Genomic DNA, 27901 nt, shown 5'->3' with positions numbered 1-27901 from the left:
TATTATTCAATCTAGCTGTGCAAATCGGAGATACTTGAATAAATCTCCTCGGAATAAGATCCACCCAAACATATACATACACAAGAACCTCACCCTGCCCCAATCCGCTCTTGTAGCAATTTTGGCAATAACTTCCCTGGTTCCCCTGGCCAACTCTTCTCCAGATGCATCGAGGATTCGGACCTTAGATCATCACCCAACCTGGGAATCAAACCCGGGTCTCCCGCGTGGCAGTCAGACTAGACCGACCAAACCACCGCGGCTCCGAGAAGTTCGCATTTCTTTCTGTGAAAATTATTTTTCAAAATATGAGAAAGATAAAACATAGGCTGTCGGCGGAAGACGCTCATCCTCAAGGGTTTCAGAGGGAAGGGGTTAGTCCATTTTGAAACATGTATGAATGAAAAAGTGAATATCGTGTCCAGTTTCTATTTATTTATTTATTGAGAATATTCCAGATACAGCACAAGTAAATTGTGTATATTTAGTAATTTTGATCAAAGTAAGAAATTAAATATGGATTTACCATTGTGAAAAATGGCAAATTTTTATTGATTGAGTGATGGAATTGGGTTCTATATTGTCGCTTTCTGCCACCTGTGGCTAATCGCGACGATGCGGATGGTTGGCGATATGATGAGATAGATGAAACTACAATCACAAACATATACGGACGGCACAACACGGGTTCTACAGAGGATTATACTGGCTGCAAGATCCAGACGCCAAGGCCTCGCTAGTATGCTAAATGCGGGGTTGACATTTCGGTGTCTACAGAAAAGGACATTCCTTACATCCACTTGCACACGAGTGCCCACGTGTTGCTGTGTTGTCAAAAATTTCAACAACGTTAAATATTACGTCTCTGCTTTCGCTGTACACAAACACTTGGCGCTGAATAATTGATTGATTTGGTGTTTTAAGTCCGCTTTACGCACAGTAAGGCAAATTGGGACTGGACCTACAGTCCATTGGCACTGAATAAAGGTGAAATCGATGTGTTGAAGAGTTGTGGTAGAGAACTGAAGTACAATAAATCAATCGTGCACAAGCGAAGGAGTAGCGAAAGGACAAAACAAGTGACTGTCGGCTGAAGTTTACTGGGGTTCTTCTCATCTGGGTTGAGCTATACGGTAGACATGGAAAATTGTTCAGGTGTCTCGATAGGCTAGCGCGTTGAGTGGGCATCTTACAATTCGCCACCAAAAGTTCCGAGTTTGAGCCTGGGCATGTGTTCTATGTGTGTGTGCGTCCCTTCATCACTTTCATCATATCATCAATCATCCCCATCGTGACGTTTAGCCAAAAGTGACAAAAATGTGACTTAAAATGAACAAAGTACAAAATATAGTAACATCACTTAAAAATGGTTGGCAATACTGACATCATTCTCGCAACTTACAGGAGAGACCGTCTTAAGTGTTTTTTGCAAATTCCAAGTTGCCAATTATTGCAGTAGCATTTTCACCGACGCAGTAAAGTTTATGTAACGGCCTTGAGAGGTCGAGAAGCGAAAGTTTATTTCTTCTTGTCTTTTACTGCCATGTTTACCAGCTACTACACTGGCGCACCCGAAGGGGGCGGGGAGGGCTACATGCCTCTTGTCAATATTACATCATGCTTATTACAAAAAGCATACTCGATAAGAGAGGTCCTTGTCATACAAGTAGCACAAAGTTAATCAAATTGTTCCCATAACATGCTCACGTATAGAGCAAGGCTAACACAGCATCTGTATCCCATGGACTGAAATTACTAGATGAAATTGACGAACGGGTAAACCCAGAGAAAAAATCTATGCCCAAGGTGGTGCTAAAGTGAGGCATCCCGGGATACCGGGATTACAAACTTGATAGTTCCGAATATTAGGGATTACTGCCATCTATATTCATCAATGCTTAGCATAAAGTATATTACTTTTTCTAATGTTATTTTCTTCAAAATGTGTATTTTGTCTTCATCATTTCCCTTGCTAGAACTCCACTACAACTAAAGCAGCATTAACCTCACGAACACAGGGTAACATTACAATAAAATCATGTAATAATAAAACTATGTTAGCTCACATTCCTCCCTCCCCATTGTTACTAGAAATAAACTAATACGATTATTTTCGTTTTCCAGTTATTGTTCCCTAGAATTTACACTGCTGGACAAAATAAACCGGACACTTGCATTTTTTGTGATAACGCATAATTTCTGATTCGAAGGCTAACTAAATGTTGCAGAAATTATTGGAAATAAGAGAACCTGAATATATTCAACAGAAAACAAATTAAAATTAACGACTTAGTGGCGTGCATAGGATTTTCAAAGGGGAGGATACTTTTTCAATTTTTTAGTAATTGCAATTCAAATGCTTTTGTCCAGCAGTATATTTTGTAATTCCTTTTAAAAGGGGAAGAACGCACAATGATGTACCTGGAATAAGAATAATAGGGTAATAGAACATTCTCCATCTTGCCTCGATAATTATTTCTCTCCTTAAAATATTGTCTCATTATTATAGCCAAAAATCGAATTATATCTAGTGTAAATTGAAAACTTTCCTGGGGTGGGGTCAAGCCCCCTGAACCCTACCTTGGATACGTGCTATTATCAATAACAGGGTTATAGAACATTCTCTGTCTTGCCTCGATAATTATTTCTCTCCTTAAATTATCGTCACTTTATTTTATTTCACACCTCAAAAACCTCATTTTATCTAAAGTCGTTTTCACGTTCAGAAGACACAATGGGCTCTTATGGACAATGCTTTTCTTATGGGAAATACGAGCGCGCTGTTGTGAAATTTCTCGATTTACAAATTTAGCTTACGTAAAATCGGTACCTGCAGTTTTGCAGGAAATTTTGTAGAGAATACGATGGTGAACACAAAAAACTGGTAACTTGCTTACATAATTTTAGATAAATTAAAAACGCAAATTTTCTGTGAAAACAAAATTTTTACATTGTTTTCATTCCTAACGTTGAAACATGCCGTAAAATTTAAGTATTCATTATGAAAAAAATTGACACTGTTTTTTAATTGTCATAGGTGATGGTGGTGCTCAGAATTTATCAATACTTTAAAGCATATTCGAATTAAAAAATATTCAAATAAAGTATGTGGAGATTTTTTATATTCGTGCAGTAGAAAATGTCGTCGCTGGCCATTTTTTGTTCTGTAATTCCAAGTAAAAACTTCCAGCGACAAAGTTTTGGAGAAAATAATGAAATTATTTTTTATAACCACTCAAAGGTTCCCAGAAATATTACTTCCATGCATTTGGAGTTTCTTTTTAACCCGAACCGCGCGCGAAGTAAGGAGACGTTGTCTGGCCATCTTGAGCCGACTCACCTCAGCATTCCGGCCAATCACCACCAAGTTTTGGAGTTGTTATTTTATTTCCATTCAGTGAAAATATTAACTTCATGCAGTTTGTTATAATAGAATTGCAATTACTTAAATTTAATAATTGACAATTATTTCCAACGTTGCTGTTGTGAGCAACATTAGTGCTGTCGCAAATACACGTTGTTTTTGTTTACATTACTGTCGACATTAATACTGAAATGAAGATCACCTTTCAGTTTCCAACGTACACAAATAAATTCATAGACAATAATGAATTTATATATACGTATATGTAACACATTACCATATCTCAATGTTATTCTATGAAATAATTACAGAGAAAGGCGAATGAATATTAAATGTGCCTGTGTATTAAATTAAATCTAATGGGAAAATTACATGCTAATGAACTGTAATGTTCACAGTATAATATTAATATTAATAATTACATATAATTATCATTATATGCACAAAATATGTAACACCTTCATTGTGAAGGAAGCTCATCATTTCCCGGCGACATGAGCTAGCGCTGTATTGGCAACACTGTGCGGTTTCTCCATAAGCGCCGTTGTCTCTTCTGAACGTGAAAACGACTCTAGTATAAACAGAAATTTTTCGGGGGGGCCTCGAGCCCCCTAAGCCCCCCTTTAGATACGTGCCTGGGCAGCTTAGTTTAAAATTGGCGACCGTACTCTAGGACTATACGTGGAGATGGTACGGACGGAGGAGATGAATTCGAATGACAGCATAGCAACTGCAATAAAGTGTTCTCATGGTTTAGGCTACAGCATAATGTATTACCTCTTAAATTTCCCAAAAGTGTGCGCACAGTGGCGCCAAACGTTAGCCGGCAAACTCATAGCTTCCCAAAGTGTCGGCGATTAGGGGGTCGAGGGGGTAGTTCCTTATCTCAAATTGATACATGTGCCCTTCTCCATCATCCCTCAAGGTTTGTAACATCAGCCCGGAAACACCCTGTATACTAAAGGAAAGTAAACTGCCCATACTCCTATCCAGATTTGGCATCTTGCTCCCCTAGTTTTGGAACCCGATTGCAGCCACTGCGATCCGAAAAGTGTTTACCTAATTCTGCCCCACCCTGTGACATATGTAAAAAGTATAATGTTAAACAATCTATATATGCGTGTGAATTTTAATTCCACCCTTTGTTTTTCTCTTTGCAGTAAGTGAGATAAAACGATGCTCCAGGAACGAACCAGATTACGATGACTGCTTGAAGGAGTCGGTGAAGGGTCTCCTGTCAGCCCTCTTCGACGGTACGTTGTTAAACTTGAAAACTTTTTTTCCCTGAACGGAATCAAAACTCTACTTTCAGTTTTCTTACCAGTATTTATCTTCTTCAAAAGCTTTCATTTGCCAATGCTCTCAGCTAAACCACAACTGAATGAACATTGTAGACAGGTAAAAGATTCTAAAAAGTATGACGTTGAAAGAGACAGTTATATATATATTTGGTGTGGAGTGTTTGTTGAATTCACTTCCGTTGTGTCCGTTTCGATTGATTTTCTTTCTCGTAGCATTTCCTTATGTTGGTTTACTTGCAGTGACTACTACAGGGTGCATCAAAAGTAACGTCATTTTAGAGTCGCTTGTAATCTTTACTCTTTTGTGATAATTACAGGTGTTTAGGTACAGTTAGAAAAAATACAGTTCAACAATACCGGGTGAACACTGAACATAATTGTGTAATATGTACATCGTGTACATATTAATAATAATACTGATTGTTTTAGGTTAAATGTTCAAAAGTCTTTCCTCTCTTGCGAGACACTCACGTGTCCTACCAACTACAATCAATCAAGCCTAACGACATAATTCTTGATTAATGTCAGACATTTCGTCCCAAATTGCGTCTTCCAGATCATCAATGGTTCGGGGTTTAGGCTTGGTGTACAAGATCTTTAAGGACACATGGCACAAATTGAAGTAAGACGGTGTTAGATCCGGTGATCAAGGTGGCCACTCAACTATATGGGGCATATTTCCTCGGGAAACCGTGAAATCGAAAATTACTAACTCAATACTACAGTTGCAATTAAAACATCTCGACAATTGTTATTCACTTGTAAGACAAGGACATCACTTCTGCTCGACCCTGTATGATTTTTTTGATTTGATTTGATTTATTTTACTTACTTTGTGCCACTTTTTGGCTAATTTGCGAAGATGGGGATGAGTGATCATATGATGAAATTGATGAATGGACACTCACAAACATCCATACCAGGCCAGGATTCGAACCTGGGACCCCTGGTGTCGTAGCGCGATGTGCTAATCACTCCGCCATGGGGGCCGGCCGGAACCTGTATGTGTGTGTGTGTGTACATATGCATATATATTAGGGTGGTCTAAACATTATTCTTTTTTTTCGAATATAATTTCGTACAGTTGCTAATTTTGTTCCTTTCGCATGAACAGAGTTTACTGCAAAAATTCAACCAAATTGAAAAAAAATTAGAGGTCGCTCAACCGACATGATGTTTTGCTATAAGGATGCAGTGGCGGCGATTAGCGGGGCGAGGGGGGCAGTTGTCCTCCCACTTTTCGCCAATTTTGGCTCCGCAATATGCTAAATCTTATCTACAAAGGGAAATACACTATCTTTGCCCCCTAAATTTTGCACCTTGCCCCCCCGGTTTTGGGACCCAATCTCCGCCACTGTAAGGATGTATATGTAACGTATATGGGATATATGGAACGTTTACAGCATTCAATAATTAATTAATAAATTGCACTGTGAAATTAAATGTTTTCACAAAAATACAACAATTTTTTACAGAATTTAAATTTATTACAAAAATAAAGTAGGTGAATTTGAATATTCAGTCGGTGTTCATTTCAAAACCACCTTGTATAAAATCCTAATCCAAGCGTCTCAAACATGACTTCCATGGTGCCCGACGACCCGAATTAGGCTCTCCATTTCACTTTTTTCTTCTTGTTATTGACTCATTAAAGTAGTATATAAGAGCCACTAAGCGTTCAACAGTATCGTTGACAACCTTCAGTGACAACGATTACTTTCACTTAGAATTTGTGCGAGTCACTTCGGTTCTTCGGTTCACATTCGAACCTGAAATAAACATTAGCTGGAAGCTTGTTCGTGCACTCCAGTACAGCAAGCCCAGCAATGCTGGCTCACAGCCTTACGGTTACAAAATTACTTCTTAACTTTGAGTTCTTTATTATTTCCCTCTTACCTCAACAGAATAAACCTGCAAGCTTCCAAGGTTCGTCCTTTTCCGATATGGGACCATCCATACCCTTCATAATTTCTGAGACTAACTACATTTGTAATACCAAAAATAATAGCCTGAAAAGGCATTGAGCACCGTTCAGCTTGAAGTGTAATCGACATATTCTCTCGCTTCGTTAATGTGACTTTCAGAGCACCCTGTATGAGGAAAAACTAATATCAGGAAACATTTGCTTCTTTTATCGCCTATAAAAATTACTTTTTTCCTTGATATATTCTTCTCCAAACTTTGAGAAGAGTAAAAAATTGACAATCATGGATATTAAAATTTGCTTTCTAATTAGAGCCGAGATATGTAATTACATATTCAATTCCTTTCTAGCATGCGCGTGCACTCCGGTACAGCAAGGCCAGCAGTACTGATACACAGCATAGCTGTTACAAAATTACTTCTTTAACTTTTGATTTTCCATTATTTTTTCCGTGTTGCCTAAACAGAATCAACCTGCAAGCCTCCAAGGTTCGTTCTTTTCCGACATGGCACCACCAGCACCCTCTCGTGGCGTGTTGACAAAACATCCGAGACACATCGCTCTGGCCAGCTTGTAGTCAGTGCCAGCAAGAGTCAGTCCCAAGAGAAATAGGCTACCTTGAATCAGCCAATGGAGGACTGTCTTATATGGCGGGAAACTGTGTTCCAATCGGTAAGGGATGAAAGAAAGTCGGGGTGCCATCGATTAAGTCGAGTGATGTTCTCAGTGTTGCGAACTGCACGATTAAGTGTCCATGCCAGCAAGTTACGATTTCAACATTTCTAAATAAACTATAAAGTTCCAAAGCACAGAAGAAGCACAAAAATATGATTGCTGAACTACGTATGACATATGCTATGTGATGATAAATGTTTCAGAGCGTTAGGTCTATTAAGAATCGAACACGTCCGTAGACACATCCGCCAAATAGAGTTGGTAACACTCGCTGGGCAAGGTCCCGTTTCATCCAAGCGCTTTGAAGGTTAAAAGCTACTGTTTTTCGGGTGTGCGAATTTCCATTTATTTTGTTTGTTTTTCCGCACATCTCTCTGTCTCTCTCCCTCCATGTGTTGTGAAATCTGAAGAGTGTAAAGTGGACGTCAAACTCCAGGTATGCCTGAATTGTGTCAGCATAGAAGGGCTTTAAATGCAACCAACTTTCAAACTACTGGAAGTTCCAGTGGTTGTGTGGAAACTGAGAGCTTCAAAAACTTTAGTATTGGCATTGTTTACAATTTTTCTACGGAAAGAGCTATGTGGTGCCAAAGTAGATTTTTGAATATTGCAATGTATGAAAGTCGTGAAAATTGTTTCAATCATTTGCGTTCGTCTGTTCCAGTAAATACTTTTGACAACAGAGCAAATGAAGTTCGAATAAATGAGCAACTGCGCCAGGACATTCATCTTTCCCCTTAGAGACGTTAAGGAAACAGTACCAGGTAGAGTGCTCATTTAGTTTTCTTAACCTTTCGGAATCTGCTTCCCCAACGAAAAATGTCACCGCACGCCACTGACTGGAAGCAAAGATAAGATGCAAAGAGACTGAATTAATCAAATGAAACAGACCATTAATTTCTAAGCTTTGGGAATCTGCCAGTTTTATTCATCACAAGCCTAAAACAAGTTATCATTTCTTGCTTTTCCTTGGAAGATATCTTCCCTCTATACAGTTCAGCTCCAAGATACCACAAATAGACCTCCAACTTGTTCTTTTGTGGACAAGGTGCATGCAAGCTAAATACAACAAATGTCTTGCAATACATTGTTCCAACAGAATGCAGACACCTCTTATCGTTCATCTCTTTGATGCTGTTGTATCGACACTCATGCACACGATGTCATGAAGCACCTCCCAAAAGAGCAGCTAATTCCTGAATGTTTTTTCCTTGTACCTATCCTGTTCCAGTGGTACCTTTACAGAACCTAGTATATTGCCAACTCCACAACCTGTAACCGGTAACAGGTACAGGCCGGTACGCACTGGAAGTCTATCCACAATTGCTTTCAGATTCGTTTGATTTGTTCGATATCTCCTCAACGTACTATCCCAGTGCAAGACTAAGGGAAGTGTTTAAGTGTTACAAACTTTCTCACGCACACGTTTTGTCAATGATTTCTAGATGGGCAGCTTGCTTGTGCTTCACTGTGTAACCTTACAGTGTTCGGCTGTCAAGATTCTGGCCATCAGCTATGGCACAAATAGCTGCTGTGAGCATCGTGAACTTCTGTCCAAAAGGTTGAAAATTGCACATTTAATACATAGCCGCCAATTTCTTTAGATATTTGGGGGGAGGCCCAAAACTAAGCAAAGCATGAAGACCGATTTCTTCTCGTTTTTTAAAAAGCAATAGTATAGACGTAAGAATATACACACTTAAATTAACCTTTGAAAAATTGTAATTACAATTACTAGCGCACGAACATATCAAGCTTGTACATCGAACTTGAAGAGCTGGACAAAAAATCATATGTATTCTGATCATATAATTGTGTAACTTAATACTTTTACTTAACATGTAACTGGTAGCGTCGTCGGCTTGTAATCAAGGGCTCCCGGGTTCGATACCCGGTGGAGGCACATAGTGGTTCGGATCCCACTTTAAACTGTAGGTCCAGTCCCGATTAGCCTTACTGTGCATAAAGTGGACTTAAAACACCACATCATCAATCAATCATTTACATGTAACTTTTGATTCAAAATTTGACTATCATATTCAAGTGGCCGCGGTGGCTCAGTCGGTAACGCGTCTGACTACCATGCTCAAGGTCCCGGGTTCGATCCCCGGCCGGTTCAAATCCGGGAACTTTTCTAACGGTGGAAGCGGCCCCGGCGCCCACCCAGCGTCGAATAAATTGGGTACCTGGGGGAAACCCTGGGGGGTAAAGGCGGTCAGGGGCGTGATGCTGATCACATCACCCCCACTCACGACCGGATCAAGAAAGTGTGGGGCGTTACCCCCACACCCCCTATACGCCTTCATGGCGTGGTGCTATGCACAGGGGAACACTTTACCTTTACTATCATATTCTGTAAATATACTTTACTTTCTCTCACAATTCTTTATGACAGTTTAATATCTTCACGCACATGCACGCAAAGATATTTTATTAACGTTGGTTACGCATTGTGTAAATATATAACATTAGTCACAGTAATGCAGTATGAAGTAGGATACATCCTGATTAAATAAAACAGTGGCACATTGCAAAACAGAACATTTTCAACTTCTATTCGACAAGTGGAGTGGTCCCTTTAGTGTCAATATTATCCATTTTTTATCATATGTACTTGACACAGTGCCACAGAGCCAAGACGCTTTTTGGTCGTAAATATTTCTTGAGGCGATGCAAAGGACAAACTACTTTCAGCCTCGCAAGAAGAAAATGAAGCACATTAGACTTTCGGCTGTTCTGAAAGAGTTGTCATAACTATGCACCATGGGTTCTGATCGGAACATTGAATACCTATAGCTTATTGTTTATAGATTTTTTACGAACTTACTAATGTGGATAATATCATAATAAATTAAAAACTGATATAAGTTTCGTTATTCATTTTACCGTCTAAGTTCAATAATAGTTCAATTTAGATAATTTATGTTTCACCAGATTATCCTATTGGTATTTCCAACAAAGTACTTTTAGTTTTCTGAGATAGTGCAAGGATTGGGCCACTTTAATGCCGTTTGCAGACGCAAAACCATGTCCCTTGTCACCCGGGACATTGCAGCTATACTATCCATCCCAGGCACGTACATAGAACTACAATTTTGGGATGGGTCCTAGCCAAGTGTAAAGTTTACAAGTAATAATAATGATGATAATAAAGCTTAATTAATAGATTGATAAGATCAATGTGTCTAATAAGCCAAATAAGTTTTATAAAACAGTCTGTAAATCAAGTTACGACTTACATTTTTGGATATCTTCTTGAAATAGTCACTGTTCCAGCTTTTCCTTTCTCCTTTCTCAAGCCTGAGCTCAACAACATCCACCCACCACAATTCACTGATATATACTGAACAATGATGATCAATTCGTTATCTCATTCCTTTCTTCTGTCTCTTTTGAATGGAAGTGAGAGCCAGAATATTCCAAATGTTGGCACCTCAGAAATTCATAAGGTGCGGTAAGCGATACATCAACAACAGAGGCAGACAATGGAAGTTAAACGTAGCTTTTATTCTTGTGGAAAACAAAGGCACCTATGTATTTTTTTGATGAACTGACTCACTCAAGAACACGAGGACTACATTATTCGCATCCTTCTTCCTCTATTCTCGCAACATAATCATAATGTACCATGTGCTTTCCTTAATTAACTCTGTATTTGGAAAAGGAAATACTGAGATAGAGTCAAATGCTCATTTCAGAGCAGAATCCTGCGTAATTTCCCATAGGCCTTAAATAATGAATGACATTTCCATTATTTGTTACAAAAAGAAATCGCATCGAAAGTTATACGTTAGGCTCTTTATAGGGGACTGGGAGGCCCTGGCCCCCCGGTTTCGGCGCCCCTGGCTGTTTAAACACCATGAAACGGTGCTTCTAATTTATATCACATGTTAATTTGATACCTAAGCTACCTCCCAGTAAATGGACTCTTCCTTCCAACGCTACGCGCATGCGCAGTGACGAGAGGAATAGAGTATCGTTGGAGTTGGCAGTCTGAAGTTGTGCAGTTGTGTAGTCAGAACCATACTAATGTGAAATTTATAGTGATTCTCGTGTAAGACTGTGATGGTGTTATTTTAGCGCATACCGTACCTCAAGGACATACCGTCAATGTGCAGTATTACTGTTCATTTTTAGAACATAGCCTGCGACTTGCGTTACGAAAGAAGAGGTTACAATTTCTCCTGAATTCTCTCATCATTTTGCAGGACAATGCTCAGGAGCATGTAGCGCAACCTGTGGCTGATTTGTTAACTCGATGGAGCTGGCAGGTGCGCTAGCATCCCCCATACTCCCTGGACGTAAGCCCCTGAACTTTGATTTCATCAATGAACTGTTCCAGAGATTCTTCAAACAATAGACCGCTCTATTCAAGCCATGAACAGAACAGGCACTGCTACATAATTATTACCACTTCCACAGCGCTGGCACGTTTCAAAAGTTTCATTTGTAAATATATAGTTGCCACTATTAAACTTCCAAACCACGTAAAATCGAAGATTGGAAGAAAGTCAAAGGAACACATCAACTCCAGCCCCCCCTCATTCCCCGCACTTGTACAAGAAATGAACACACAAATTTAAAACAACGAATTGAGTGGTAGGTGAATACCATAACATGTGCATTGTTATTCTAAACTGTTCGCCAACAAGTTTTCTCCAGGCCGAATATTAGGAGGAATATACGAATGTGAAGATGGACTTCTATTGGATAATTATATTACTAAATTACATGGAATCGGGCTTTGTCAAAGGTCCAGAAATTTTAAATAAATTAAATTCCGATCCGGTGTTTTGGACCGTAAAGAACTCTTTTTTATCTGTAAAGTATTTCAATTCGGTCCAGGAACCTTTTTCCGGGTGAATTTAAATTTGGTCCAGGGAACCTTTTCCGGATCAATTTAAATACAGTCAAGGAACCTTTTTCAATGTAACAATACGCAACTTGGACCTGCAGCGGAACCTAATAGAATCCATTAGAATTTATGAGTTCCTGGACATTTAACAGTCCTACCTGGAATTTATAACGTTGGAAAGGAAAAATGCATAAAACCACATCTTTTTACGCGTAGACAGGAATTGAATAAATAGATAAAAATAAAGTTCCTGTCCAGCCATTCAAGTTACTTGCTCACGACCCACAAAGTTATACTGTTTAAAATGACGCTAGATGGCAGTGAAAGAAGTTATCTTGCCAATATGTCTTCAGTTATCAGGAATATGAAATTATCAGCCATAAAGCGTGAGTGCATAAATAATAAAATAGTCCAACAAACTAGACGGGGCTAGTAATTTTCTGTGGGGGAGTGGTGGTCGAATGCGTTACGAAGACAGGGTGTTGAGTTCTAACCCTAAGTAGGGCATGACTGCGTCATAGTAATTTATTCGTCATTCATCCTCCTAGTTCCGATTGCGCTAGATAAATAGAAAATATGTATTTATGTATATACGAAATTCTTTCTTTTGTTTCTAAATAAGTAACGAATTGTGAATACATTAAAGTAGGTAGTATAAATAAAATAATCCAATGAACAAGAGCTATGTAGATAGTCACATACATTGAATAAATAGATACAAATAAAGTTCCTGTCCAGCCATTCAAGTTACTTGCTCACGACCCACAAAGTTATACTGTTTAAAATGACGCTAGATGGCAGTGAAAGAAGTTATCTTGCCAATATGTCTTCACTTATCAGGAATATGAAATATGTAATACTTTTTACATATTTTAAATTAAACCTGGTAAGAAACTTAAAATCGTTATACAAAAGGGAAAAAATTAGGCAGCCCCTACCTAAGTTTTAATGTTTGATTTGTAGGAACACACATCAAATAATTTACGTAATCCTGATACTTAAGAATCTACTTAATTTCATTACGAAATCAATCTTTGCTGAGAATTTCTGATATCTTGTCTCTTCACACAAACATAAATATCTCTTTCAAGGTATACCAAGGTTAAACATTAGCACTCTGGACCCTATAATAGAGCCCGAATCAACTATTAACTATCGCAGAGGACCTATTCAACTCACCATACAGAAGAGGAACTCGTACTTCTACGGTCTCAGGAATATCGAAATTAAAAATGTCAAGTAAGTTGAAATATAATATCTTTGTCTTCTACTTGTAAATATATTATTTCTATTTACAAAATGCACCATGATGGCAACTTCAACTAAATTATGGTAAATATATTATAATGGTATTTGCGATAGGTTTTTTTTTTACTTACAGTTTCATACATAGCGTAACAAAGCGTAGAAAAGTTCAAAATTAAGAAATAGCATACGGCCATTTATAGGGAATTACTGGAAGGATTCAAGTTTCAGTAGTCCGAGAATAGTAAAATTTAAATTCTTGTAATATTAATAATGACTATTGATTATGGATTCTTTTCATTAAAAGTTGCAAATATTTGCATTATTATTGTCTGCAAACAGTTTCGAATTAATATTTCTAAATATTTTACTGCATACATAGTGCACTAATTATATTTACAATTACATTATTTATAATTATGTACATACATTTAGATTTCTAGGGCCTCCCCGATGGCGCAGTGATAGCGTTGTCGCCTTGTAATCAAGGGGTCCCGAGTTCGATACCCGGTGGAGGCACATAGTGGTTCGGATTCCACTTTAAACTGTAGGTCCAGTCCCGATTAGCCTTACTGTGCATAAAGTGGACTTAAAATAAATCAACCAACCACCCATTTAGATTTCTGCTTTCAAAATTTTAAAATTATATCTGTGCGTTCATACTATTTTTTGAAAATTATACGAGTAATTGCTATTTTTCAGTTTTTCTTACATAATGAATTGCGATACAGTTATTCTGAAGATATGAATGTAATAAAATTATATTAACTATCGTAGCTATATGAAGAGTACATGGGCATTTACTCTGTATGTGAACCACCTCTAAACTATGTTATATTTTCAAAATGATTTTAAATGTTATAATGATTTGATCAAATGCTAATGCGATTGTTCAATTAATGCAATACATTTATTAACAAATGGATGGGGTTTGGACCCATTAAACCCTCCCTTTACGTACGACCATGTCATGTTGATCTGTACAACTAGAGAATAGGGTGCGTTGTGCAAATCAATCTCCTAGTAGAATTAAGGGGAAAGCAGATAATTTAGTAGGTGTTCAGATAGAACCTTTTCAAGACAACAAAATTTATCAAATCTAAAGTTTGGGAAAATCAAAAGCTAAAAGTGCTATAAGGCAGCCATTGTTTGGATATGTTGCTTTTAGCATTACAAATTTCCATTACATATTGCATTATTAGTTTCCTTCCAGAAATGTTACTATCATATATGAACTTATGCTTTAGTAACTAACTAACTAACTCTCTAGCCTTCTTAAACCCGAAGGTTCATGGCTGCAGCAACACAGGCCTTCCATCTGTCTCTATCTTGAGCAAGATCTATATATACTCTTTTCCATCCCTACAAATTTCCTTTAGATCCATCTCGACGTTGTCCCTCCATCTTCGTCTTGGTCTTCCTACAGGTCTCTTACCATCAGGTTTCGCAACAAGAATCCTGTAAACTCCTCTTTCCTCTCCCATTCGTGCCACATGGCCTGCCCACATAAGTCTTCTTGATTTAATCATTCTAATAATATCTGGACATGGATACAAATTATGTAGTTCTAAATTATGTAACCTTCTCCACTCACCTGTCTCCTCATCCCTTTTAGGTCCAAATATTTCCCTAAGGATCTTGTTTTCAAATACTCTCAATTTATGTTCCTCTTTCAATGTAAGGAACCAAGTTTCACACCCATATAATACTACAGGCAAAATTACTGTTTTGTATATTTTAACTTTTAGTTTCTTAGATATTAAACGAGAAGACAAAAGGTTACGAAGAGAGAAGTAACAACCATTTCCTGAATTAAGCCTACTTTTTATTTCCTCTTTAATATAATTTTCACAACTTAATATTACTCCTAAGTATTTGAATTTGGAAACTGGTTCAAACGAGTTGTTATAAATAATTAGATTTTGATTATTACTTAACACTTGGTTTCGGCCTGTAAGCATATATTGAGTTTTCTCTTTGTTAACTTCCAAACCTATCTCTTTAGCAGTTTTGAAAAATATTTTAGCATTATCTTAATTGTATTTATATCATCCCGTAATAAGTCTACATCATCTGCATATGCTAACAACTGAGTCACACCATTTAATTTTAGTCCTTCGTTAGTTTCTTTTACCTTCCTAACAGCATATTCTAAGGCAAAATTAAAGAGCAATGGAGATAATGCATCTCCTTGTTTTAACCCATCATGAATTGTAAATTTGTCAGACACATTAATACCCACAATTTTACTTTCTGTTTCACTGGTGCATGCTTTTATCATACTAACAAGCTTCTTAGGTATTCCAAACTCGACTAATATATTATATAATTTATCTCTTTTGACCGAATCATATGCTTTTTTGAAATCAATGAATAGCTGATGGACATTTTGATTATATTCCAACTTTTTTTCAAGTGTCTGTCTAATGTGAAAAATTTTATCTGTAGTTGATCTGTTACGTTTAAATCCACATTGATAATCACCTTTAATTTCATTAGCATATGGGGTTAGTCTTGTTAAAAGAATGTTAGATAATATTTTATATGTTGTTGAGAGTAGAGAAATTCCACGGTAATTGTTGCATTTCATTTTATCACCTTTTTTAAACACAGGAACAATTATGTATTCTTTCTACTGTTGAGGGATTTCTTCTTTATTCCATATTAAACAAATTAATTTATGAATTTGACATATTAACGAATTTCCACCATATTTAATTAACTCAGCTGGTATTAAATCAATGCCAGGTGCTTTGATATTCTTTAGTCTTTTAATAGCATCTTTAACTTCAGTCAAGTTAGGTTCTGGAACTAAAGGTTCTGCTGTGTGCGCTTCATTTTATTTTTATTTATTATTATGCTTTAGTACATAATATATTTGTAAATTTACATTTCATAGCATGTTCTCTTTCACTAATAATTACTTTTAAATCGCTATATAGGAAGACATTAAATGTGCATTTTAAATTGATAAAAGTTCATTAGGACAATGCACACAATGACTTCGTATTGTTACATTCAGACTTATATCATTGTTGCTCATTTAACAATTACATTTCCTGTCTTATTTTACATTCTCGTAACTTTAAAACAACATTACGCTATGACATTTCTATAGTTGTCGTAACTATACCAGTATATTTATCAACACGAGGTTAGATTTTGTTAACAACAGATACATTTGCTGATGCTAGAACTGTATTAAGTGTAAAAGTGGTGGTTGATATTTTAGCTTTGTTGTCGTTTCTCAGGGTAGAGCTAGACGACAGCCTGAACCTTCATGTGGAAGTCGGCATGAGACTCCCAAGGGCTTATCTAGCCGGAGAGTACAAAGTGAACGGGGCCGCTGTCCTTGTGCCCATATACGGAAAGGGCCGCCTGAACATGACAATGAGTAAGTGTTCTATTTTGTATGTATATCTCGTAAGAAACAAAAATTTAGGATTTATTTTCTTATATCTGTTTGTGCAGTGTTGATTGTAAGATTAAATGATCTCCTTTAACAACAAATTCTCAATTTCATGAACACAAATAAAATAGAGCCTAGGCTTGCCCACAACTAACAAGTTTCAAAATGTTAATCTGTTTCACACTGAAAGTTACAGTGCTAATGAGACATCTTCTTTCGTAAGGATGTTCAGGTCTTTGTAAGAGAAATTGTTATTGATAGAGACAAAATGACAGCTACAAAGCATATATTTGTATGGAAATTATAATAATTATGTAGCCCTTTACTTCTGGTCTGTTTCGTCGCCTTGTAATTAAGGGGTCCCGGGTTCGATACCTGATGGAGGCACATAGTGGTTCGGATCCCACTTTAAACTGTAGGTCCAGTCCCGATTAGCCTTACTGTGTATAAAGTGGACTTAAAACACCAAATCAATCGATCAATCAATCAATCAAACTTTTGGTTGGTTTATGTTCTCTCTCTCTCTCTCTCTCTCTCTCTCTCTCTCCCACTTCTTCCTGATTTGCTTCACTAATTCCTTCGCGAACCTTTCTCAAATACTATTTCTTGGTGTTAATTTTTAATTTTCCCTTTTACCTTTCTTGTATCTTCGTACTTCACTTCTTTATATAATTGTGCACACTTATTCGTTCATATCACAATACTGCAAACATGAACACTCACAGGGTGCATAAAGAGGGAGGCACATCACCCTCAGGAATACTTATATTTCCTTCTCATGCCATTCGTATCATTTTTCCACCTTTCTTTGTTTATTATCTTTTTCTAAGGCTTTAACATTTCTTTCTAAGTCTTAGGATCTACTTTTTCTTGTTCATTCCCTCCGGTGTCGATTGTTTCATTTATTACTTTATCTTCTTCTTTCTATCTTTTATTCTTTTTCTCTTCGCCTTTCTCCTTCTCCATCTCTCTCTCTCTCTCTCTCTCTCGACCTACTTCTTACTCTTAGGTCTTCTCACTCTGTTGTATTTGCTATCCGTTTATATTTCTCGCTTGCTTCTCTTTCTTTCTGATGCTCTTTTCCTCCTATGTCTCTACATTCATTCCTGTTTCTCTCTCTCTCCTGGCATTCTTCCCCGTTTGCATCGGTTTGTTTCTATCAGTCTTTTCATCATACGTTTCTAATTTCATTAATGTTTCTCTTCATTCTCTCTCGACCTTCTTTCTTCTCGTCCTTCTTTTTGCTATGTTGTCTTCCTGTCCCAGATTGTATCTCTAGACCTTCTTTCTTCTCTTCCTTCTTCTTACTCCTTTGTCTTCCTGTCCCAGATTGTATCTCTTGTTTACTTAAGTTCCTTGTGTCAGTCTCTAGGTTTCTTTCCGTTTCTGAAGTGTGAGAGGTGATCATTTTTCATGACAGCAAAAGTCAATCTCTTTTCCACGTAGTACACCCTGAACTGCATTTTTGCCGACTAATGAAGCTCTGGCGTCTGGTCACAATCAATATGGTTGTATCATGTTTCGACCCACTTTTCATTCATTACATGCACATCCATATTCTTCTGTGTCCATTACATCACAAGTTAACAACCTCGATGGTCAGAACTTCACCACTCAAGTTTCGGGTTTGAGTGACTGCTCACCATTTCATGCTTACTCATACTCATTGTTGCCATTACCCCAATGCAACGTAAGAAGTACGAAAAAAGGACACCATCAGATAGAAATCGTGCCTTCACCGAATATCCTCCTCAAAAGTTGTTTCAGGAAGCGATACTAGCTCGGCCTATTTCACTGAACTTTTTCATCAGTGCCAGGCTGATGCAAGGGATTGACGTTTAACAAGTAACTGGTGTTCAATTTCAGAAGTTTCAACAAATGCCTGTCTGCTGCTTTAAAAGTTGACTTCATTAGTTTGCACGCACCACGTGACCATACACAGCACTGTACACCGCTCCAGAACGTAGCCCAAACGTTGCAGACACCAAATACGCTACTTGACACCAAATCAACGAAATAGACGAGTCGGTGTTGCACCGTGTAACCAAGTACACGTGAGTTTGAAGGAAGTTAAAAAGGGCAGCGAACCAGACAGAGCTACTGCATATTTTCCAGTATGTACAGCCAACGGCAAATTACATTAGAGAAAAAAGATTTTTCCGACGGAAAATAAGTTGACAATACTACGAACACTGAGGCATTCTTGATAAGGCGCTTGAGGAGAGTCGAGCAAACTTTCCTGAAAAGCACAACTCCAGTATCGAAGGTCATGCTAAAGGTGGATTGGCAAATTTCGGGAGCGTGCTGTCTGTCTGCACAGTTCTCCCCCAAACGCCTGTTTGAAGATGAATCTTCTGCAAGCATTTTATTTTTCAAATGTAGTACTGATATTGTAGTCATTTTACAATTATTTTTATTTGATCTTATTTTGCTTTGCTTTTATGTACTTTTATAATATATCGCAACTATGAGGATTGATGATAATCAGATTAAATTGATGAAGGGACACTTAAAGAAGAAATTTCCAGACCAGGATTCGAACCCGGAATCTAGAGCGGATAAGTTGGGGAAGACTGTCAATAACTCCCGGCCATGAACTGGCTTATAACATTTGTAATTCCTCAGGAGTATTTTTTGTTCGGTTCATGCCTAATACAGCCTTCCTGATGGCGCAGTGGTAGCGTCGTTGCCTTGTAATCAAGGGGTCCTGGGTTCGATACCCGGTGGAGGCACATAGTGGTTCGGATCGCACTTTCAACTGTAGGTCCAGTCCCAATTAGCCTTGCTGTGCATAAAGTGGACTTAAAACACCAAATCAACCAATCATGCCTAATACCTGCTTTCGGACAATTCATTTATAAGTGAAAGTGACATTAATCCACACTTCGTTCGGTGGGGACAAGCCACGTATTGTTTGAGAGGCGGGACACATCTCGTTCATATACCAGATACAATCATGGCCTATACTTGAATTGATTGATTGAATTGCTTTGTTTTACTTCGTTTCTTGTGCCACTTTTGGCTCAATTGCGAAGATGAGGATGAGTGATGATATGATGAAATTGATGAATGGACACTCACAAACATTCATGCCCGGGCCAGGATTCGAACCCTGGACCTCTGACGTCGTACCGCGATGTGCTAACCACTCTGCCACGGTGGCCGGCACGTGCTAAAACACTACTTTCGGAGATCATTTCGACATGGCAATTTTGATATACAAGTGTCATTTTCTCTACTTACATTCATTATGCCCAAATTTTATCCTAATAGATAAACTCGCAACAACGCAAAATGTTTCAATTGACTCGAATTCACAATGACTAATATATACTTGACCTACATTTTTTAAATGCAAAATCTGGACGAAGAAAATGTGCCTCAACACGAAATGAAAATGCAATTTTCATTAAATACACTAAAAATGCTGACCAAAGCAGAGTTTATTATATATTATGAATAACACTACACACGTAATCCTCTAACAGGGTTTTCTTCGGAATAAGATTCACGAGGGTTTAATAGGATTAAGTATCATTCACTACAAAGCAATAGCTATAAACATGAGATAAACCTGAAATGAGGAGTTAGTATTCAGCATAAGAGAAGTGCAGCAGTTAAAACGAAATACATATGTAAGGAAGAGGTATGTAAGTGTAAGTTTCTATGTGAAAATTGACTGAGTGGTAGCACTAGACGCTTTTACGTCAGTGGCCCCAGGTTCGAATAACGGCCTGATCATTGGTGTTATTTTTGAATGTTCTATTTATCATATGTTCACTCATCTTCATCGTTGCGATTTCCCAAAAGTGGCAGAAAAGCGATGCTAAATAACAAAAATAAAAATATATGTCAACTTAAAAGGTGAATTAAGAGCTGATAATAAGATATATTTCATGAGCGATGTTCGATAGAAGTTCTGTTAAGATGTCAAATCTGTAGCAAGCAAATAGCGAAGTTGTGTGAAGGATTGAAGATAAGCTTCTATCACATTTAATATAAACTCACACGAAGAGCTAGAGCTCTGTGTGAGCTGGAGCAATGCAAAGCACAGAAAGCACTTAATCATTGAGAGAAACAATGAATTTCAAGGCTGCAAATTTCTGCAAATGCCAGAGTTTGAACACTAAAATAATAATTCTGATGTGACGAATAGTATCATGTTGTAAGCCAGTAGAGATTTGAGGTGCTTTGCGTATTGTTGCTTTTCGAAATCATTTTCGTTGTTATCATTCTTGATAAAGGCAGTATTTTACAGTAAGTTCTTAATTAGTTTGAGTTTTTCTTTCAAGTCCATTTTATGCACAGATAGGCCAATCGGAACTGGGCCTACAGTATAAAGTGGGATCCAAGCCTTCATATGTCTCTACCGGGTATAGAACCCAGGGCCCCTTGATTGGTTATCACTACGTCATGGTGAAGGTCCTCCGTAATGGGTTACATCTGCATCGATTAACATAAATTCATTTTAAACATATTTCGGTCACAAAATAGAGTTCATTATCGCCATAGACTGGAAATCGCTCTTCTCTTGTTACTATTCATTAGAAAAATAATAATTATTTCCTTTCACTCTCACGGTCTATCGTTGCTATTGAGTGACGAAACAACGCTTCAAACTCAGAAGTCGACACCGAAGTTAGGTTTTTGTTATTTCACGCCATTGTTTTACCAGTCTCCGTTAATTTCGATGATAAAGATTAAAGATGTGACAGATGGAGGTGGGATGAAGACCAGGATCTGAACTCAGCTATTCGACTTTGAAGCGCGTTACGCTAACCAATTTGCTACAGGGTTGGTTTTTAGAACATCAAATCACTCCATTCGTCATTCGAATTCCAGAGGTAGCATAGCAACGTTAAATAACGAAAACAGAAAAGAACATATACATTTGTCAGCAAATCCACACCAAACCTCTTCTGACATTCGTTTTGCAGAATGGCCTTGAGGATAAAAGATCGCACACTCCCTGGTTCAGCTCGAGACAATTCAGGTGCCTTTTTTGATTGATTAATTTGGTGTTTAAGTCCACTTTATGCACAGTAAGGCTAACTGGGACTGGACCTACAGTTTAAAGTGGGTTCCGAACCACTATGTGCCTCCACCGGGAATCGAACCCGGGACCCCTTGATTAAAAGGCGACGACGCTACCACTGCGCCATCAAGGAGGCCTACGTCTATGTCATGCAAAGAAAATGCATGGAACTTTATAGAGCATTATATCATAACCGTAGTCGTGCTGCATCCCTTGATACTTGCAAGATAGTTGCACATTGCTCCTTTCACTGTTGCATAAGCTCCTATGTAATACATTTCATGCTTAAACGTCCATGCAACGATAAACAGGGAACGCCCCTACAGAGAGGAACCGGTGCTAATAGGATAACAACGTGAGGGAAGGAAAAGGAAAAGAAAGATTAGATGCAGGAAGCAAGACGATTCGTCAGGAGACCGGGTTTGATGCAGAAATTGCGAAGTTCTTGTCAAGCGAGTGGGGCCAGAGACTTTATAGGTCAGCGTAAGGCAATATAGCTTTTGTTATATTCCGGGTTTGGATGTTGTAAACGTCATCTTTTTTCGAAACCTTGAACACGATTCTGAACATCCTGCTAGTCCGTGTATGCTTCTGAATTGTTTCTATTTGGTGTATTTTGTATTAGTTGGCGTTAAAAGGTTGAACACTGAATTTGCTCTGCTTCCGAAACCTTCAAAAAATTGTCAGTGGTAATAACTGATTGGGCCTTGAACCGGTGTGAATATTCAGAGTATTTTAGCCAGGGTTGTTAAAGGTGCAGGAACTCATAAATTCTAATGGGTTCTGTTGAGATCCGCTGCAGGAGCGGAACATTTTTTCTAGCACAATTTGAATTCGGTCCAAGTTGCGTATTGTTTCATTGAAAAAGGTTCCTGGACCGTATTTAAATTGATCTGGAAAAAAGGTTCCTGGACCGAATTGAAATACAAGGTGGTTATAATTAAAGTGACGGTGTTCAGAGTGGTAAAGCACGGGCTGTAATGAGAGTAGCAGTCTGAAACTTCGTAGATATGCTAATGAAGCAATGCGCTTGCGAATTATGCCAAAAAAAAAAATAGTTCCAATTCTCGCCACCAGGGTAAAAAACGGCGCTGTAAGCAGTCAAAACGTGGAATTTTCCATAACTCTGACGTCAAAGTCGGTGAAATTGCCTAACCATTGTGTGAGCTCCCTGGTTGTTGTTGGTGACGCTTGTTGCTTTTTCCTTTAGTAATGTTCATGTAATTCGAATAGTGAAATTGTAGCGATATTTTATTACAAAGAGTATTGTTTTCTGCAATTTATAGTGTTTTTCCTGTAACTATACCAAGTTTTGACTGCTTACAGCGCCATTTTTTACCCTGGTGGCGAGAATTGGAACTATTTTTTTTTTTTTCATAATTCGCGACCGCATTGCTTCATTAGCATATCTACGAAGTTTCAGACTGCTACTCTCATTACAGCCCGTGCTGTACCACTCTGAACACAGTCACTTTAATTATAACCACCTGGTAGTTTACAAATAAAAAGGTTCTTTACAGTTCAGAACCCATTTACGCTTGCTGATTTTCTCTCCTGGACCGAAATTTAATTTTTTTAAAATTCCAGGACCTTTTAAGAACCCTGATTTCAGCTCTTCTTAACAGTTTTTCTTATTGTCAAGTTTTTCTTGTCTGGTGAGATCGACGTGTCCCGCCCATGGTTTGAGTCTCCTGGGGAAAGCGTAAGAACTATATCCTGAGATTTCGGCCTGTGTATGGAACAGGTGGTCAACCACCATCGTGAGGAAATTGGGGAGCTACGAGCGAGTAGCGTAACCCAGTCATGGAAACCTGGGTTCGTCGTGCAGACAGAACGTCACCCCGTAGCCGGTTGGGTGATCGCCCACCTCTGCTGAGGCATGTTGGAGTGAGGCAGGCAGTCGGTAGATAGGTTCTGGCCCTCAAGGGCTGTTGCACAATGGGTTATTATCAGGCATATGAGATCGACACAGTGTTGTATCCTCAGGGAGTCGAAAGAGGTACTAACCAAAATATTCACACTCACAGAAGAAACTGTTCGTTGGTCCGGTAAAAGCTTTATAGCTACCTCCAAATAAAATCACACTCGAAGATTAAATTTTTCTTGATTGGTGTATTCCAACAAAATCATAATTTTACATGAAGATGAAGATATTTACAACAGATTATTAAGTCCTTCACAATTACATGTGGAAGTACATTTCTAACAGACAACAGCGACAAGACAAGTCACTGAAGCTGGAGTCGAAACAGTTACTTCAGACGAAAGTCGCTTATGTGGTAACTCCACAGTGCGTAGCTAGAAAGTGGATGTTGAACTGTGTACCATTACCTTATTACGTTCTTTTTATACAACCTTACACATGCGTGTCCTGACCCAGTAAACTTTATTTATTGTGTACGAATTTTGTATCTACCATGGTGTCCAGAGAACTACGTGACAGAATGTTCGAACTCTTGCACATTTCGTTTGTTTTTGGAAAACTAGTCAATACTATAATTATACTGGATTTGTGATAAAAGCTTTGTCACTTTGTTATGCTATTTTGTACAATGATCTATTTACATGGTTACATCAACATACTCATTTACATTGTCTCGACTAACAGTTGTTTAGTACTCTTATTATCATGACTGACAACTCACTATGTGTAATTTTGAAAGATAAAATCAATTGTCTTTGCCGACAAGGCAACTGGCCGTTTCATAACTTGTACAAACACTTCATAGGTCAGTTCTGATAAACTACACAGCGATGACCCAAAACCAAGCTTCGAAAGAATATATTTTTAATACAACCTAAATCACTTCACAATAATTATTCTAAAATAAATCCCTTTATATAATTAATATGACAGCTGTACCATCCACTTTCCTGTTTCTCACAAAAAAGGGAGGAGGAAAAATATATTGCATTATACATAACAACAGAACAGGTGGATTTGCGAAGTCCAAAAATGGGCCCATGGAGAGATTAAGTAACCAATGAAAAGGAATATTGTTGGTTTACCCAGGATACCTCGTGACGTTCCCTTAGAGAGATTTGAGACCGAAGCGACAAGCGTCACTTGGTAACGAACCAATCAACAACAACGTTTCGCACAGGAGCGTCATGACAGGTTGCGCAAGTTTGCCTCACTTGGTAAAATCCTCAAGCGTCGCTTGCAGGTTCGGTGTGAAATCTTCGTGATGCTTGATGCCTGTCGCTTCGGTCTGATAGTTCCTTTAGGAGTACGATTTCTGCGTCACTTTTGCACGGTAGAATCGTCAGACACGGCAAATTATGGGTTCAATGACCCTTCTTTAGACGTGATGTAAAAATAACACAGATAACGTACCTAGAACTCAAGATTTGTTGAAACTTTATCACTATTATTGTACTAATCTCAATTTAAATGTTTGTGAATTGTGTTTCTTCATAACCTGAATTTCGAGGTATCTTCCTTGCTGTAAGAAGCCACCTGTTGCTCTTGGATACTGAGACAATAGGTAATATACCTGTCTGGAGACTAGAATCTTCTAGCAGAATGTCCCAGTTTCGAATCCCGCTCTTGTCATGGGCGTTCTTTATGAGTGCCCCTTCATAAATTTCATCATATCATCACCCATCCTCAATTTCCCGATTTGCCAAAAGTGGCAGAAAAGCGAAGTAAAAATAAACCAAATCACTCAATCAATCAATTTCGAGTAGAGTCGAATTACTTTCGGAACATCTCCAGCGGACTACGCGAGTCTGTCTAGCGAGCCTACTGGGCGTGTGGAGCCTGAGCAGGGGGCTTAGCGATAGGTTCTGGGTTGAGATGACGTCAGCGGCTCGCTTCGTTGATTGGCTGCTTCGAGAGTTGTGACTCGCTCCGAAGCTTCTAATGCATACCAGCCAAAGATGTTATGGAAATAATCTCCCTCTAGAATTCATTGTCTTTAAAAAGCCGAAAGAAACCAGAAACAGGTTTAGCTTCCGGTGCAGATGCACTTGGTTCCTAGACGATCCATTGTCGGCATAACAAAGGTGTTTCACTAAGATGACTTGGTGGTTCCATTCATGGACGTCGGCAGCATTTTTCCAGGGACGGGAAAGAAAACTATTTTTTCCCAGTGTGGATAAACAAGGAATAGCCCCGCTCCCAAACAGTGTTGCCACATTAAAAACACTCCTTCAGTTTGATGTTAACATGTTCCTGAGACGCTCTTATAATAATTAACATAAATTGCTGGGAATGCAATGAAATTATATAGGTGAAAAAGGCTATATATTTTTAGATTACATTAACCTTGGCTAAACTTCTGGACATTAATGGTTCCATTATTCTTTCGGATTATTGTCCGAGCCACAGTTATTGTTGAGTATCTATTTTATCTACTTTTGTAAAATGTAAAAGTGTTGCCAATAAATTAATTGATAGGATTAACTGAAATTAACTCGAAGAATTGTAGGTTGCTGTATCTCAGGAGCTAATAGTCCGATTTGGATAAAACTTGAGGATTTTGGAAGATAGAATCTCGTTCCTTCTGTTGCGTATTATGAATATTCTTCAACGTAACTTGAATAACGATGAACTGAATATGACAATAGAAAATGAACTAATCGTAATAGTCAGAAAATAAACAAGGTTAGCGCTACACCGAAGTCACTTTTTCTTCATGTCTAGGTAATCTGTGGACCAAGGCTCCGCATAACGGCAGAGAAGGGAAGAAAGCGAGTGAGCGGAAAAAACTGCAAACGCGTTTCCCCCTCCATGCACTCACTTCCCTTCTCGCGCGTTTATTGGTCGAGCCCTCTCGAGTCCTTCTTGCGCAAAGGATTTATGTTCGTTCGCTTGGTCCAGAGATTTTCGAGACAGAGTGTAGATATTATTTCACTTGTTGCTTACGGTTGTTACAAGCACATAAACACAATTTTTGTTGTGAAAAAGCCAAATATATTTATTTTTTAAACTTTTTCACACACGTTGCACTGTGTTACTGTTAGACTGAGATTGTTTCCGTAACCTATGTGGCTGTTTGAGCTTCGAAGCGAGTCATAGCTCCCGAAGCATCCAACCTGCAAGCGAGACGCTGGCTTCATCTCAAAGCATCACCTATTGCGAACTGCCTTGCTCACGCTGTACGATCTCGCTAGGCTCGCTAGCTAGACTGGAGATGTTCGGAAAGTAATGTGACTCTACATGCATAAGTGAAATCAGGACGTTTGTTTGAATTGGATTTCTTTTTCAGTTGACGTGACGGGAACCATGTCGGCGGACGGCAAGCCAGTGAAGAGGGACGGCAAGACCTATATCCAGTTCAAGAGCTTTCGGATATCCCCTGCTATGAAGAGCACGAGGCTCACCCTGAGCGGCATATATGGGAACAACAACTTCCTAAGTAAGTGGACCTTTGGTTAAGTTGTGTACACAAATATGCATAGATAAGTCAACATTTTGCCTCGGGAGATCTCTGGGGCTAGCGAACAAGAACAAGTATCTGCCCAAGTGGCTCTTCCAAGAATCGATCTTAATTACTGATTTTCCATGTATGAAAGTAATTATCTTTGCTGTATTTAATGGATCTTAGTAAATAAGCAAGCAAACTGCATGGAAATGTTGATTGATTATGGCGGGTTCTGATACCAAAATTATGATTTGGCGGATTTTGTTTCAAAATTTAACTGTCTACAATATGAGTGCTTACTATTGGTTTCTGTTATTCTAAAATATGAAAGGGTAAACAAACATAATCTGGCTACACGTTTACAATTAAGTTTATTACCTAAATAATGAGTCCCTTATCTGATCTGTAATTATTTTTTTTTAAAAAATTATATATATTTATGTAATTATTATATTTATAGTTAACAGACATGGACTTATACAGTGCGTTTGTTTTGGCTCTTAGCCGAGATAGCGCGTGAACAACTCTTATAAGACAGGTTAGTAGACGTTACGGGACGAAAATGCCGGCAACTGCGCCATGTCACGCCAAATCGAACGCACTGTATTATTCCATTTGTAATGAACACTCAAGATACTTATAGATTATATTAAGAAATATTTTAATGAATCTCACAGTAATTTTAGGATTGTAAATCAAAATTTGGATTTGCTCATATTTATTT

The 27901-nt window shown here is 38.2% G+C and overlaps 1 protein-coding gene across 1 annotated transcript in view; it reads left to right on the top strand.

Moving 5' to 3' along the window:
• Nucleotides 1–27901, top strand: part of LOC145994263 (protein takeout-like) — a 37177-nt gene that overhangs the window by 8934 nt on the left and 342 nt on the right. The window contains exons 2-5 of the mRNA XM_083130367.1: nt 4525–4617; nt 13211–13358; nt 16616–16758; nt 27022–27171. Coding sequence (XP_082986493.1) covers nt 4525–4617; nt 13211–13358; nt 16616–16758; nt 27022–27171 — 534 coding nt within the window. The remainder of the gene's footprint in view (nt 1–4524; nt 4618–13210; nt 13359–16615; nt 16759–27021; nt 27172–27901) is intronic.

Source organism: Lepisma saccharinum, chromosome 10 (assembly GCF_977018435.1).
Source record: "Lepisma saccharinum chromosome 10, izLepSacc3.1, whole genome shotgun sequence".
In the NCBI taxonomy this organism is placed as follows: domain Eukaryota; kingdom Metazoa; phylum Arthropoda; class Insecta; order Zygentoma; family Lepismatidae; genus Lepisma; species Lepisma saccharinum.
Note: the sequence above shows the minus strand (reverse complement) of the source record. Positions and strands in the feature narration are given on the sequence as shown.